The sequence below is a fragment of the Triplophysa rosa genome, linkage group LG17, assembly GCF_024868665.1.
Source record: "Triplophysa rosa linkage group LG17, Trosa_1v2, whole genome shotgun sequence".
Lineage (NCBI taxonomy): Eukaryota > Metazoa > Chordata > Actinopteri > Cypriniformes > Nemacheilidae > Triplophysa > Triplophysa rosa.
In genome coordinates this window covers 22129584-22146399 of record NC_079906.1, presented here as the reverse complement: position 1 = coordinate 22146399, position 16816 = coordinate 22129584, and the positions used below count along the sequence as shown (strand labels likewise).

General features: G+C 38.8%; 1 protein-coding gene across 5 annotated transcripts in view; it reads left to right on the top strand.

Moving 5' to 3' along the window:
* The first annotated feature begins 867 nt into the window (after positions 1-867).
* The window catches only part of LOC130568621 (citron Rho-interacting kinase), a 42423-nt gene continuing 26474 nt past the window's right edge, over positions 868-16816 (top strand). For 3 of the 5 annotated variants that reach the window (XM_057357592.1, XM_057357591.1, XM_057357588.1), the window contains exons 1-12: positions 868-1173; positions 8282-8373; positions 8496-8639; positions 8722-8841; positions 12433-12603; positions 12681-12734; positions 12958-13011; positions 13197-13337; positions 13672-13797; positions 14392-14487; positions 14635-14751; positions 15355-15464. In XM_057357592.1, coding sequence (XP_057213575.1) covers positions 8496-8639; positions 8722-8841; positions 12433-12603; positions 12681-12734; positions 12958-13011; positions 13197-13337; positions 13672-13797; positions 14392-14487; positions 14635-14751; positions 15355-15464 — 1133 coding nt within the window. In that variant the 5' untranslated portion in view covers positions 868-1173; positions 8282-8373. The remainder of the gene's footprint in view (positions 1174-8281; positions 8374-8495; positions 8640-8721; positions 8842-12432; positions 12604-12680; positions 12735-12957; positions 13012-13196; positions 13338-13671; positions 13798-14391; positions 14488-14634; positions 14752-15354; positions 15465-16816) is intronic. The other 2 variants (XM_057357590.1, XM_057357589.1) reach the window with 1 other exon arrangement.

The window sequence follows — 16816 nt, the reverse complement described above, 5'->3', positions numbered from 1 at the left end:
CTATCATTGGCTCAAGCCTGTTGCCTGGTAACATCTCTGCATTGCTTGTGTTTGAGAGCGAAAACCTGCTTTTGTGTATCTGTCTTTTCTCTTGACTTTTCTAACAATAATGTTGTTTATATAATACAAGCGTCTGAATTTCTAACAGCACGCCCACAAGCAATGATCGTTATACGAAGCAACGACTGAGAGCATTATTCTGCAATCTGTTATCACTGGAATACTTAGCAGCTCGATATGAAGCGCAAGCATCTCTCTCGGCAGCAGTGTGAAGCCGTGCGCCAAAACTTTAACGTTTATATCACACGTTCGCCGCTATTTATGGAGCCCCACTCCCAGTCATGAAGTCATATAACCGTCAAATATAAACTACTTTTCATTAGGAAATGTCTCTGGTCTTTAGATGCAGAATTGATCCGGCTTTAATGAGCTTGGGCTGTAAATGAATTCACAGCAGAGTTCCTGATGGCAATGCCAACGGAAGCTCGTGAAGATGGTAATTTGTACTGTCGGGTTTGTCGTAAATGAAAATCGTCCAGATCTAACACAGTAAATAACAGATCTTTACTCAAACCATGCTGTGAATAGGAAAGAGTTTTAAGAAAAAAGAAAAGGGGCCTGAACAGATTGTTTCAAGTTTGTCAAACTTGATGGTTGCATAGACAGACAGACATACACAAAGAGAGATAGAGACAGAGATATAGACAGATCAAAATCACATATAAAGGAATATTGGTTGAGAGAGCATGAGATATGCAAATGAGAGAGAGAGAGAGAGAGAGAGAGAGAGAGAGAGAGAGTGAATGCTGAGTTTGAGTCTGTCCGTTTTTATTACTGTGATTATCGAGAGCTTCTGCAGTCCAGATCGAGAGAGAGAGAGAGAGAGAGAGAGAGAGAGAGAGAGTTGTGCACGCTTTGCTCTCTTCTCTCCTCATCTCAATGTTTCCGTCTCTTCCCACACTGAATCTCATCCGTCTCTCCTTCACAACTCCTCTCGTTCTCAAGAAGTGTCCAGTCGAGGATGACTCCTCCTGAGACCTCCAGCCGCACATGCCCGTTTCCAAGCTCATGGCTGCCCGGGAAGACTCGACACTCTTGGGCTTCTCTCGTGCGGAGCTGCTCTCTCTAAAGCGGATCCACTTCAGAAGAACAGCACACTCCTGCCACGTCTGAGTGAGTATGCCAACAGCCGTCCAACCGAGAGATCCCGAACGTGTTTGCGTTAATACGATCTGCATGTGAAAGAGTTTGTGGACAAGTAAAGGCATTGCTGTCGATTTCATGTCACATGTTGTCATTGGTGATGTAGTACAAGCCGCGAATGCGTCCAGGTGGCGTCTCAGATGGGTGCAGTTGAGACGGATGGTGCCAGCGCTGTCGGCGGGTGAACTCTGTGTGTGTCACGACAGCACGAGTCTGTGCAGAACATCACTGCGCACTTTATTAGCAGTCTCAGTACGACAGGACCTCTTCCGTCCCCACGGCGTTCTCATCCTCGAGATGTCTGCGGTGGAATTCATTGACATTTGTGTGTTTACCCAAAGCCACTTGCAGTGCATTCTGGTTCATTGATCAATAGTGCGTTTCCTGAGTGTTGTCCTGAGAACCGTTTAATGAAATGAAAACACTATTGATCGGAATGATTGTTACAAGTCGTCGCTTTGGAATTATAAGGTTCTATCTGACATTTTGATTCAAATTAATTTATTCAGACACACTCTTAAAAGCCTTTTTTGTCTTAATGGTTCCATAAAGAACCTTTAACAGCCGAAGAACCTTTGTGTTTCACAAAAGGTTTTTGTGGTGAAAAAAAGGTTCTTCAGAGTATGAGAAGGTAAGAAAGAGATGGGTTTTAAAGAACCTTTGACTAAATGGTTCTTTGTGGGACCAGAAATAGTTCTTCTATGGCATCGCTGTGAACAACCTTTATTTGTAAGAGTGTATATTTATTCTGTGACAACTTATTTACGCGATGTGATGTTTTTCTCTTCGTTGTGTAGATTTTGGAACTTTTTTTAGAAAACGAAAAGGTTTTATGTAGAAAGTCAAATGGAATGCAAACAAAACTAAAGCTCAGTATCTCCAAAATGCAGATAGAATATCATTTCAAGACGACAAAGTGTCTGCTAGGAAAACCTTTAAGAAAGTAGAATCACAGCTAAGATCTCTTAAAAGGGGTCATATGACATGACGAAAACAAATATTATCGTTTGCTTTAAATGTATTTTCCACACACCGTGCGTGTTTGTATCTCCTCTTTGCTCTGCCTCTCTGAAACACGCAGGTTTTTAACAAAGCTCATGGCTCTGAAAAGCGAGGTGTGCTCTGATTGGCCAGTTCACCAGTGCGTAGTGATTGGTGGAATACTGCAAGCGTGTGAGGGAAATGTGACGCCTCTTACCATATTTGGAACATCAGGTTCCTCTTCAATTGTACTGACAGGTACGCCCACCTTACTTGAGTCTACATTTGGGCGGTCTTAGTCAAATCAGACCACCAACTGACGTAGATTTGTGGGGGTGTGGCTACACGAGGTGTTTCAGGCAGGTCTGGGTGAGCATTCGCTTTTACATAGAATGACTCTTTTGTTCCCACACTTTCGTTTTTGCAATTTTACATGTCTAATACATGCATGGGCAACTTATAACACACCAAAGACACAGAAAAACACGTGTTCACGCCATATGACCCCTTTAATATCTCAATCATTTCTCATAGACATCGCAAACAGAAACTTCTGCATAAGTCTCATCTGTGTGTTGGAAAAGTTGACGCATAGAAACCTTTTAGTATACCACTGTAACTTTAATTCCTGAAACTCATCGCAGGAAGTGATGCGTTTTGGGCGTGTCAAACCAACCGCTCTTATCTGCTTATTAACTTTTGTATTTGTTTCTAATCAGCATTCGATTTCAGAAATTAAAGTGTTTCAAAAATGCAACCTTATCAGTGTTTTGTAGCAGTGGGGAGAGAGAGAGAGAGAGAGAGAGAGAGAGAGAGAGAGAGAGAGAGAGAGAGAGAGAGAGTGAGGAAGGATGGATATGCTGTTTCCATAGAAATGAGTCCATTGTGTCACCTTCTCGCTGCTTTTTTTCTAATACATTTCTATTTTACCAACCAGCACTACACCCACATACTGTATTTTTCCATCTCTGAGCCCCTCACAGAGCACTTACCTAAAGCACACAGCCCAGAATCCAATAAAATATGACTTTTTTTTACTGGAGAACATGTGAGAGGTGCTTGTCTGTGAAAAACTCTCTGCCATGATGTCACGGTGTTGCTATGGAGCTCTGAGTGTTTTTAAGCGCATTGCATGCACGGTTACTAGGGTGTTCTTGTGGCTATGTGGTTGCTTACTGGCCACCCCGCTCATGAAATTGTCAAATCTGATTGCTTAGAAAATGAACATCCTACATTTTTTTATATAAGATGAAAGGCTTGATTCAAGTCCTGAGCAGAGACGGCATGACGTGACTTTTGATGACATGAGTGAAGTATTGAAGAGATTTCGTCTGCGTTTCTTCTTATGAGTATGATGCCCGAACACACGTCATTTATTCATCCTTGTGTAATTCCAAACCTTTACGAGTTTCTTTCTTCTGCGGACCGCAAGAGAAGATATTTTAAAGAACGTTGATAACCAAACAACACTGAGCCCCATTGACTTGAATTTTGTGAACACAAAACCACACATTTCTCAAAATATCTTCTTTTGTGTTCCATCGAAGAACGCCATGAGGGTAAATAAATGATGACAGATTGTTTATTTCTGGGTGAAGTGTCCCTTTAATGCTCGACTGTTCTCATGAGGGACTCTACGATCCTCATTAACATGACTTGAGAACTGTCTTAAAGTGTCTGTAAGTTTGACAGTGAGATGACTTCAGACAACAGCCTGCGGTGTGTTGTGATGTGTGTGCTGGGTAATCCTCGAGAGCTTTTCATCCGCTGTAAAACCCAATCCCCCCCACACACACCCATGTATCAGTGAGGTCATGAAGCTCAGCACACAGAAAACATATTGTGCTTTTGGAGAAACAAAGTTATGTGTCTCTAGGTGTTATGGACCTCAATGTATTGTTTCAAACCTGCATAAATATATTTGTTCTGCTGAACACAGAGGAAGATATTTGGAAGAATGTCAGTAACCAAACAGATCTCATCCCCCATTGACTCCCATCGTATTTATTTTCCCTACTATCGCAGTCTGTTTGGTTACTGACGTTCTTCCAAATATATTTGTGTTCAGCAGAACAAAGACATTTATACAGGTTTGAAACAATCTGAGGGTGAGTTTTCATTTTTGTGTGAACTATCCCTTTAATGCTTCTATGACAACAATGTACACTAAATAACATGTTTGGACAAACCATGATCATGTTTGGACTTATAACACGTCTGTGATGCTTGTAGTGTTGTGTGGACAGGAAGTCGAGCAGTCGTTGCAATAAAACCTACCGTAATATAATATTTTATTATATTTATATTATATACCCAAGCAAATTAGTCTGATAGTAAATCTCTTCAAATGTCCAACTATTTTTATTTAAGTTGTTCTCTGATTACTATCAGACTAATTCATAGAACAACATCAGCAGCTCTTGATGTTTTTTATTCATTCCGTCCTTAAAACTGAGACTTTAGAAATGTGCTGATTTTCGTTCCCTTCAAGCTCTCTGATATGTTCCTCTCATCTCTCATGGGAAGTTTCCAGAGATCAGTAGAATTAAAACATGTTTTCTCTTGAATCGCTGCATTCATTTGCTGCATTACTGAATTATGCATCCAGCTGGCTTCTGATGTGTAATCAGATTTGTGCGTGCGCATCTGTAGCGCAATATAAACCGCAGTATATTATCAAGTTAAATGCGTCCAGCTTGTTTTTGTAAATAATTCTGAAACCTTCACTTTTAATGGGCACGATAATTTTTGCTTTAGATTTGATCACATAACAAAGGCGATCACAGAGGATCATGTTGTAAACAGAGGAGTTTTACTTCCGTCGGGTTTATTTAGATTTTCTTGTGTTTTCGGTGTGCTTCTCGATCCTTTGGAAGTTGTACAATCTGTGAACGTCCGATGAATGTTCATATGAACTTCAGTTTAAATGTATAGTCCAAAGGTTTTGGATCCTGTGGATATGACGTCATCTATGAACTCTTGGAGTAAACACGTGTGAAATGTGTTCACAATGTGACACATGTTTAGTCACAGGTTTGAGCCTGTATCTTGCACATGTCTGTAACACATTATGTGTCACGGGACCCTGGGCAGGTTTCGTGTTTTGTTTGTGTTTGTTTGTGTGTTTCTCCAGGCGGCACGTTTCTGTAAATGTGAACATGAGTTCAAAACTGCTTTGTGCTTGCATGTTTTGGATTTTGTGTGTGCGTGTGCCTGTAAGCCTCCTTACGCTGCGCAAGGAGAGAACTGTAAAGCCTTGGGGTACTTAGAAAGGAGAGAGAGAGAGAGAGAGAGACTGACGTGGAGGAGTGGAAGAGAAGCGGCTGCTTTCATTAGAAGATATTTTCTTCTGTCGTTCATTTCTGTTCTCCATCTCAGCGGATGCCAAGTAGAGACCAGCAGTTAGAAGCAGTCTGCGCGTATCTAATATGATTGGAGCTGTTAAAAATAGACTGTACTATACACTCTCTGCTCATATGCATTTACAGAAGCGATCACTTACTGTGAGATTCAAAGAGCAAAACAGCAGTTGAGATTTCGTCTGGAGGCTAGGAGGTGCTTCTTTTGAGTTCATAATAACAGTTTGTGTACATGTGCAACTGCTGGAGTGACTCTTACAATGCCAAAGTGATCAAATTGTGGCTATACTGTCGATTCACCGTTCTGGATAAAAGAGCAAAATGAATGAATGTAACGCGGTGCCAATCCTAGACGTCTGGGGCCCTAAGCAAACCTTTGTGGGGCCCTTGTCAGTTATGTTTATACATTTAGATAAACATAACTGTAAACCATAAGAAATAAAAATCATAAATCAATTAACACACTTAAATAAATAAAAACTAAAAAAGACAAAAAAACATTAAACTGACAGTTAGAACAATTACGTTGAAAATTAAATTCACATTTTGATTCACATGTAAATATTTGTTTACCCAAAGTAACACGTGGCTCTGGAACCATCTAGCTGTCAAAAAAACTTTAACTAACCAAATGAGTGATTAACAAAAATAAAACATGATAAATTTAGTTTACTCAAGAAAGCTACACGAAAAACAATAATTCTCTAAATGTGATGACACAAAAATGAAACGTGTATATTCATGTGTAGCCTTTGTAAATTTGGAGACGGTCCCTAAATTCAGACTATCGAACGTCCAACGTCAAACCAACTTTATGCCAGTGGATGAATACTGGATTTATAAATCTGTACTTGCATAATTTGGCAAAACTAAATAAGACTTTGAAAATAGTACAACATGCCTTCTTGTTCTTTTGCTTCGCGTTTTTGGTGTTTTTTTCCGCAACAGACGGATAGCTCCATTTTATAGCCAAGGTCATATAACGTGCTCCATCACATCACGCGCATGTCATCACCTGCCGCGCACTACAGGATGTCCGAAACCGAGTATGTCAAAGTAATTAAATAAATTAAGTATTAAAAAGGAAATTTCCAAATGATTCCTGTAAAGCTGAATCTGCAAATTATAAAAATAGCGTATAGTGTTTTTGATTCGGTACTCAAGGGGGCCCCCTGGTGGTGCCGAGGGCCTACGCAGCCTGCGTAGTCTGCTTATAGGGAGGATTGGCGTTTGTTATGACCAGTGTTGGGTAGTTACTAAGTAATTAGTTACTGTAATTTAATTACTTTTCCCTTGAAAAAGTAAAGTAAGGGATTTTTCTGTAATTTAATTAGTTACTTTTGATGTAATTAAACTAAATACTTTGTGTAATATATGTGTGTGTAATAGTGGAATTGACATCAAAATTCAAAGTCTAACTTTAAAATCTGTGCTTTAATGTATCCTCACATTTGTAATACTTTGGTCAGTTAATAAGAGTACTTAATGTAGTTTAATATTATTTATTTGAATGAATTAAAAGAGCCCTTTCATGCCTATCCTTGAATCACTTAACTAATCAAGGTTGATGTAGGATATAGAAAGTAATTAGTAACTAAATACTTTTTGGAGAGAGTAATTTGTAGAGTAATCTAATTACACTATTGAATATGTAATTAGTAACTAGTAATTAATTACTTTTTGAGAGTAACTTACCCAACACTGGTTATGAAAAGCTTTCCTAATAGTACTCAAAGATTTCAGCACAAGATTTCCCCTCAACACATCATTGCTGCATTTTGGTTTTGCGCAGGCAAGCATTTACATTACATTTATGCATTTGGCAGACGCTTTTATCCAAAGCGACTTACATTGCATTATCCTATAATAATATAATAATAATAATAATATATTATTATTATATTGTAATGAAATACTGAAAATGTCAAATCTATTTGGACGATTAAACTGCTGCAAGGAAAACACATTATGACATCATGTTTTCACGCAGCTCTTTCTCATGTGATTTGCAATCTTTCTTGTTTTGCGGTTCATCCACACCCATAAGAAAGACAAATCACAAAAGAGATCGCTTTAATTTCTCAATTATTCTTTCTCGTCATCGGTGAGATTAAATAAAAACTTTTGCTCAAGTCTCTGGCACCTCAGATATTTCTTCTGAGAAAAAGAGCCCTGTCAATATTTGAAAGAATTTAATATATATTTAAAAATCACTAAAATAATATATTGTTAATATAATACGATATTACAATATGTTAAATAATTCATAAGGAATTGCCACTTTTTTTCAAGTATACTTGGTTGCCATATATGGAAAAGTATTTTTTAATAAATTGCATTATCTTTGACAGTATATTTCCAATACATTTTTGTTTCATATGGGAAGAGATCTCCGCAATGAGCTCAGATTTGTCAAGTCTGTGATCAAAACTCAAACATTTCTCATTAAATTTACCCTAATACATTCATTTTACACCTCCACGGTCTTTTTAATTGTAAAAATCATATTTTCAAAGCGATTTGAGAAACATCTGAGACATTGACGCTAATAATTACAAAAAAAAAACAGTCGAGAATTGCATCCAATCATCGGAGCAACCTCTGGGTGAAAATATTTTCCTCTGAGCCGTATTGAATTATTTGAGGTTTAACTCATATTATTCTCGTTTTTCAATGTTTACATTGCAGGCAGAAGGTTTAGTAATGTGTAAAATTAACATATATGTTTCTTTGGGCAGGTTGATTTAGATCTCATCTGTCAGAGGCCACGTGCACACTCAGGACCTTCAGTTCAGAACTTCAGAGGAACTGTAGACATACATAAACTGAGGTATTGCACATGGCCAATAAACGCTGACGTTTTTTATAGAGAATTTCATCTCTTCAGATTGTGTTGATGTTTCACAGACTCCCCGAGGTGCTCATTTCTTGTCCTCTCCGTTGCTTTGAAAGATGGAGCAGGAAATATCTAAAGTGCAGCGTAAGATGTCTGATCTGGAATCAGTTCTGCAGCAGAAGGATGTGGAGCTCAAGGCTTCAGAAACCCAAAGGACCGTCTTAGAACAAGACCTGGCCACTTACATCACCGAGTGCACTGTGGGTTCTGTATACCGAGTTTGCGTGTGTTATAGATGTCTGAACATGATTCAGTTTAAACTTGTGTGTGTTTGTGTCTCAGAGTCTGAAGCGAAGTCTGGAGCAGGCTCGCATGGAGGTCTCGCAAGAAGATGACAAAGCTCTCCAGCTCCTGCACAACATACGAGAACAGAGCAACAAACTGCAGGAAATTAAAGAACAGGTGGGAAATCAGATCCGTTCAAATGAAGTCAGTGAGCATGCCAACGGCATCTGATGCAATAAAAATAGAATTTATCATTTTGTTTTTCTAGTAATGCCTAAGCACTGAGATTTAATTTGAAATAATAATTCTAAAGTTAAAGGACCATTGTGTGGTTTTTAGCGGCATCTAGTGGTGAGGTTGTAAATTGCAATCAACAACTCACTCCACCCCTCCTTTTCGAAGCACTACGGAGGCTGAGAGAGGACTGAGATGTCGTCAAGTTTTCGCATCTTTGCTGAAGGATACAACGTGTTTACGAAACACGCTCTCTAGAGCAGTTTGTCCGTTTAGGGCTACTGTAGAAACAACATGGAGACTTCCATGTAAGGGGACCCGCGGTGTATGTAGATAGAAATAGCTCATTCTAAAGTAATAAAAACATAACGCTTCATTATGTAAGGTTTTTATACACACATCTTAAGACATAGTTATGTACATTATATTGCATTTCTGTCAATAGATCCTCCAAAAAATTAAACATGGACCTTTAATTTAGTTATTAAGTGTAAGTATTTTAAGTATATTAAATCACACATTTAAAAATCTGTTGTGTACTTTACTTAAGTAGTATTTGTAGTATTTACTATAGCAGCCTGTAGTAAACAGTTGTATACCGTAGTACATTATAGTAATTTTACTGCAATATTGCACAGTAAACTATAGTATTGTGTAGTATTAAATGGTAATTTAATAAACTGTGGAAAAGTACAGTATACTGTAGTATGTTTTAATATTACATACAGTATTAAGTTTCCATGTTCAAAAACTATTGTATCTAGAAATTATACCGCAGTTTACTATAGTAAGAATGTTCCTTATTACGATTTCGTTTTTACGAAAGTGATTTTGTTTCTTAAGTAAATTATCTTGATTTAGGAATGTTTTTATTTTTGTACTTGAAAACCAGATAAAAGAACTAAGAAGTGTATTTTTGCTGTGTTTGCATCCTGATCTGGAAAAGATAAAACTATATTAGTTAAGTGTTGTGTTCTCTGACATTAAAGTGTTCATGACAAACACAGCAGGTTAATAACAACTTCAAGACGTCTCTGTGTTCCTCTGTGTGTGTATTGTGCTTCATTAAACCATGTGTAGATGTTTGACCAAGAAAGCATCTTGTGACAAATGTGTATTTGCATTTCGGGGTATGAGTGAGCATTTCTCCATCACTTACTGCTCAGACATCTGCTCAGAAGAGCTGTGATGATAGAGCTCACGGTATGAGTGCAAATGACCACAGAAAGAGTTTCTGAAGTGGATGGACACTTATAGTCGTGTGTGTAGAGGTAGAGAATGTAAGACTAAAGTTAGAAATCAAAAAGACGTAATAGATGGAAAAACAGCTCGCTGTGTCTCCGCCAGAGCCAGGCTCCATCGCACTGCCGTTGCCATGGAGACAAAAACGGTACCTAGGAGTGAAGGGTGTTGCAGATGCATGGAAATGCTGGTCGTGACGAGCCAGCAGAGAGCTGGAATTAGCAGCAATGAGACTTGAAATGAACTGTTTACTTTTCATTTTATCTTAGAAATTCTTTTAGGTCTGTGCTATTCTTCTGCTCTCAAACGCATCCACAGAGACCTTTTAGTTGGGCATTTCAGTCACATTCTATTAGGAGAACAAGGAGGATGTAACCATAAAATGAAAGATTATGTTAAGCATCCCGATATTTAATCAATATTAGCAATAAAAGCAGTAAAAAAATCATGATCTTCAGTAAGCTACTGCAGATGGGTTTTCATTTCTGCCCACTTTTTGCATTTTTATGTCTGATGTTATTTGTACAGGAGAACAATTAGTCTGTTATTGAGAATTAACCGTCACATTAGAGGAGATTATTGACAGAAGGAAGCCGTGCTGACTCACCACCGGGTGATTTTTTTACATGACATTTTGCATTCAGGAGGAAATTTCACAAAATGTCAAGCACCACTTTTCTATTATTTCTGTCGACGGCAATTATCAATTTGATCACGCCAATGTTAAATTAAAAAAAGACAAATATTCTCTTCATTGTTTGTGTTTGCTTTGTGTGCTTCACCGTTTGTTAGTGGACAGTTTAAAGGGACAGTTCACCCAAAAATGAAAATTCCGTCATCATTTACTCCCTCTCGAGTTGTTCCAAATCTGAAAACATTTCTTTGTTCTGATGAAGACAGAGAAAGCTATTTGGAAGAATGCTTGTAAGCATACAGTTCTTGGCCACCACTGAGGGAAAATTAAAATGGTAGCCAAAAGTGCTCCAGAACTGTTTGCTGTCCTACATTCTTCAAAATATCTTCTTTTGTGTTCAACAGAACCAAGACATTTATAAAGACAATTTTCCCTACTATGGCAGTCAATGGAGGCCAAAAACTGTTTGGTTATAAGCATTCTTCCAAATATCTTTCTCTGTGTTCAACAGAACAAAGACATTTATACACATTTGTAACAACTTGAGAATTTTGGGGTGAACTGTGCCTTTTAAAAAAAGTTGTGGGAGCCAAATATTGATATATTTGATGTGGTGTGTCATAAAAATAGGTCTAGAATTGTCGTGTCGGATAAGGTCAGATTATATTTTTCAAAATGAGTACCGTAGAGTTATATGTACATGCTTTTACTGTAGGTTTATAATCATGGCTAATGGATTGGACGCAATCATGCGACTTAAAAGGTGAACTGTCAAGTGAAGCCTTTGCTTCATAGCATTAGACTAAAAGCATTATTTATTTGTTTGAGATGATGTTATTAAATGCATTTTTCTTGTCTTCTGACCATTTACTATCACGTTCTTTAGAAAGGCTGTTCAAGAACATGTCTCGGTCTTCTAACCTTCATGTTACTCCGTTTTCACAGGAGCGTGTCCAACATGCTTTAATAAACACAGACAGTTGTTGTTTCCGTCCTCTACGCTTGTCCTTCTGAATTTTGTAGCTGTTTTATAATGAAACGCTGTAAGACGTCTTGTTAGGCAGCCGTGGCCTCGCCGGACGTGATGTGCTTGAGATTTGTGAGCTGTAGCTAATGGCTCACCAAGAGAGCGGGGCAGATTTGGACTCCGACTGGCTCGGCTCACTTCATCCACCCACTCGGTGACCTTTCACCCACTCAGAACACGTATTCCCTCTCTCTCTCTCTCTCTCTCTCTCTCTCTCTTTCTTCTGTAGACCGATCACCTCATCTGCTTCACGGCCTCATCATGTCTTTGGATTCGCTTCGGTCTCAAGTGATTCAAACATGTTATATAAACTTCTTTGCTTGGTTATTTCTCTGATTGGGTTACGTTCCCACCGTCCTTTCTTGTTTTTGTTTACCGATTTTCATCAAAATGAGAGGAGGAGATGGAACAATTCAACACAAAATTCTGTCATCATCCCTCACGTTCTTTAGAACAAGAACATTCATACGACTTGAACGTTTTAGTTGACACTCAAGAATCTACGGTGTTTGGCACAGTTGACATCATAAACTGCTTTAATGGATTTAAGTTCAGGTTAATTTGGAAAACTTTGGAACATCTTTAGTTGATCATGTGCATAAGCCACGTGAACGCTGTGTTTTCTCCGCAGGAGTACCACTCTCAGCTGGAGGAAATGCGTGTGTCCATTCGTCAGCTGGAGGAGAACCTGTCCGCCGCTCGTCGCCGTAGTGACCTGTATGAATCCGAGCTGAAGGAGTCCCGTCAGACCAGCGAGGAGCTCAAGCGGAAAGCTGCCGAATACCAGCAGAAGATCCAGAAGGTTCGGCCATCAGTTCTGCTTCACAGTCCCTGTTTTCATGACACACGGGTTTGGTCAATCTACATCTTGTTTTGCAGGCCAAAGAACAGGGCAAAGCTGAGACGGAAGAACTTCTGAGCAAGCTACAGAAGGTACATCTAATTCATTCAACCTAAATAAAGACATTGCCTGCTGCAGACAAAGTCAACCACGCTGTTGTGTTTAGATGCTAGTGGTCCTGACCGGCCTTCAAATAGAAGTCTGGACCAACAAGGAGTGTCACGCTGTGTTTTGTTAGTCGTTTCGTAAAGTCTGGAAATCGAATTGAACAATAATGCAGTTCATTTGATGAATGTTTATTTGTAAATGTTGCAGACCAATGAAGAACAACAATCAAAGATGGAAGAACTCCAGGAGAAACTTGTCAAGGCAAGTAAATAAAGATGCAGACCAGAGATCTCCGTAACTTCAAACAGGAGTTTCTCATCCCCATGTAGAGATCTCCAGGCTGCAGTTACTGTATACCCTTTCACATTGTGAAATGTCATGTTGACCACACGCTGACCGAAGACTCGGGCATCAATAACCCATGGCTCCGTCTTCATGTTCTCCAGGCTGTGAAGGCAAGTACAGAGGCCACTGATCTCCTGCAGAACGTCCGTCAGGCTAAAGAACGCCTGGAGAGAGACCTGCAGCGACTGCAGACCAAAGAAGACTCGACAGACAGTCTACGCAGACGCTTGCGTGAGACTGAGGTGAGACATAACTGACCTGCTCCTGTGGTTGTCCTGCACGGATTCATGAGCAAACTAGATGTCATTTGCCAAATGTGTTTATTTACTATAGTTAATGCTAAAGAACGCGGTTTACTATAGTAAATACAAAAGCATACCACAGTGTGTTCTACAGTTTATCAATGTACTATAGTTAATGCTGCAGAATAGCTGTTTACTATAGTATACTGTAAGTTTACTATGCATGTGCCCGAAGCAGAACAGAAATCCATGCTTTCATGCTGAGGAACAGCAAACTTCATCAGTCTAGTTGATCAGGATAATTGTGATTTGAATATGATGTTTGTTGGAACAGGACGGTAAGAAGACTCTGGAGAACCAGGTGAAAAGGTTGGAGATGGTAGAACGACGAGAGAGTAAACTGAAAGAAGATATTCAGACCAAGTCCCAGCAGATCCAACAGATGGCCGACAAAATCATGGTAGGAATGAGACGCGAGTGAACGCAGGACCCCTGCTGTATCTCATACACAACCGCACGCACGCAGACAGACAGGTAAACAGTTGAGTCGTCGAGATCGCTGACGTGTCAATGAAATGCAATTTCAACCCTCCAGAAACATCAACAGGAGCTACGACACACACAGAAGACCTTCTTGGCTGAGACACGTAACAAGTATTAGTCACGATATACCTCCTCAACCTCTCAGATTATATTAAACACACGCTTTCTGTCTTCACCTGTATGAAAAAGTACTTATTATCCGAATACCCGATTAATCGATGGAAAAATTTGTAGAATACTCGATTAGTAAAAGAATCGATAGCTGCAGCCCTATAATACAAACTCAAACATTTCTCATCAAATGTTGTCAAATCCAGATGATTTGACCTCGACAATCTACATACTCTTTACGTGTTTCAAGAATTTTAGTAGAAGCATCTGAGATGCCTAATTGAGACTCATAATCATGATCTCATAAATGAGCAACATCTGAGCAAAAACCAAATCAAAAAGAGGAGACATCCTCTCCTCGTAGAAAAGCTTTTTTTGATTTGGTTTTTCCTTTGTGCAGGAACTAGAAGAGAACCTGCGTGAAACACAGGCCACAGCGCAGCGCATGGAGACACAACTGGAACAGAAGAAAATGCTTTATGAAGACAAGATTATGGTGAAACACACAGTCCATCAATGTATCTGTCAGAAACTAATATAGACCTCTTGTTCATTATGAATCATAGTGACTGAACAATAGATCCTCTTTAAAATTTCTCTCTAAATTCAGATTCGGTTTGTGATGTGTGTGTGTGTTTTGGAGGTTTTGGAGAATCAGATGAAGGCTGATTTGGCTGAGAAGGAACTGCTGGAGTCCAAACAGGACACGTATGAAGAGGAATCTCGAGAGAGTGGCAAAATGATCAGCGACCAGTCTGCGGTACGACATCTTTATACGAAACAATTCCAAACCCAAGAAATGTCAATGATGTCTTTGTTTCCTTTATATTCTGTGCGTTACAAGAGATGTTATACAGAATAAAGGCATGCAGCGATCAAGGGTCTGTTGAACGGACAGTTCACCCAAAAATGAAAATTCTGTCATGAATTACTCAACCTCAAGTTGCCCCAGAAATGTCAGTTGGTAACATTCTTCCGAATATCTTTCTTTGTGTTCAACCGAACAAAGATCTTAAGGGTGAACTATCCCTTTAAGTAAAATTGCATTTGTAATAATGAACTTTAATTTGATTAAAAAGCATTTGCAATTTAAAAATGAACCATGTAAATACTAAGCAGTTCAGTCATAACGAAAAAGATCTTCTGAATCTCTTTTTTGTTGTTTTTTTGCCTATATTTTTTTCACTTTTTGTATATAGTGCATTATTGTTTTTATTTAATTTCTCATTTTTTCTATCTTAATGTATATTTGCACTATGTTTGCCCCCATGTGTGCACTTTCAGCTCCTGTCGCCAAGTCAAATTCCTTGTGTGCGTAAACATACTTGGCAATAAACCTCCTTCTGATTCTGATTTCACGCAGACCATCAATGCCATGGAGTCGAAAATGACCAATCTGGAGCAGAGGATCGCCGAGCTGTCCGAGGCGAACAAACTCGCCGCCAACAGCAGCATTTACACACAGAAAAACATGTGAGTTTACGGGCATGAAAATAAACTCGGCTCGCTCAAAACACAAGCTCAGTGGTAAGAGCACGGCGTCAGCAGCGCTGAGATCAGGGGCTCCAGCACAAATGTATAGGATAATGCAATGTAAGTCACTTTGGATAAAAGCATCTGCCAAATGCATAAAGTTAAATGTAAATGTAATGACTCTAAAAGCAGGAATGTTGCTTGGCAACTGTGAACAGCCGGCAGTTATGGCAAGAAACGAAATATTTCTTTTGATCATGATTGTTTTTAACATTTGAATATTGAGCATTGGTGTGTGTTGTCACATTGCTGTTGTTCAGTGTTATACAAAAACTTTGCTTTGTGCTAAATAACTAGCAATAAAGTATTTACTTGACAAAATAACGCTTTTCCACCAGTTTTTCCGGCTTTTGATGTGTTTACACTGTTAACATGAATGAGCCGTGACCATCATCACATGAAATGTGTCTGAATGCTAATGTGCCATGAAGGCATTTCTTAGTGTTAAGCATGAGGTTAATCAAAGATGACCCGGTGTGATAATAAAATCCAAATCATGGTTATTTTACCATGGTTCAAATGTAGTAACCGTGTTTGGTTTTTTATTTGTAGTGAAATCATGGTAAATGTTTGTCAAGGCAGCATTTTGTTATTTTGTAATAGCCATGTTGAGCTGAAGCACATAGTAAAATATTTTGGATCAAAGGGCTCAATCTGTTAATAATATACATACAGTATATATATATATTGTATGTTGGGGATGTAACAATATCAAAATCTCAGTGTCGGATAATACCTCGGTAACACCCCACGGTGCGGTATTTGTTAGAATATTTAGAATGACAAATTGTGACTTGTAAATGTGCCGTAAGCATCCTATTTTCTTCATCCTCTAATCATAGCTGTTGCTTGGAGGTGTGAGTTATAGTATGAGACGGGACAAATGGGACCTAAAATGACCCCTTTTATAAGATAAAATAATTGCACCAGATGGACCTTGCCGAAGGTAACATCGATGATTTTTCCGAACATTCTCTATGGAGAAGGAAGACCTATCGTTTCATACAGTCACGTGACCACCATACTATTGAGACAGTTTTGCTATTGCGATAACACGATATCGATAATATTGTTACATCCCAAATATATATATTAATATAATATATAGGTTTAATTAAAGTCATTAGAAGCAATTCTTTGGGTTCATGTGAAAATGACAGACAGGTGTGTTCGAGCGGAGTCAGATCTAAAGAGGATATTCAGAAGCTGGACTGAGCTCTGTGTGAGAGAAAGTGCAGTTCAGTTAATCTGAATAAAAAGGTAGAAAGTAAAGAAACGCTTGAGGAACACCA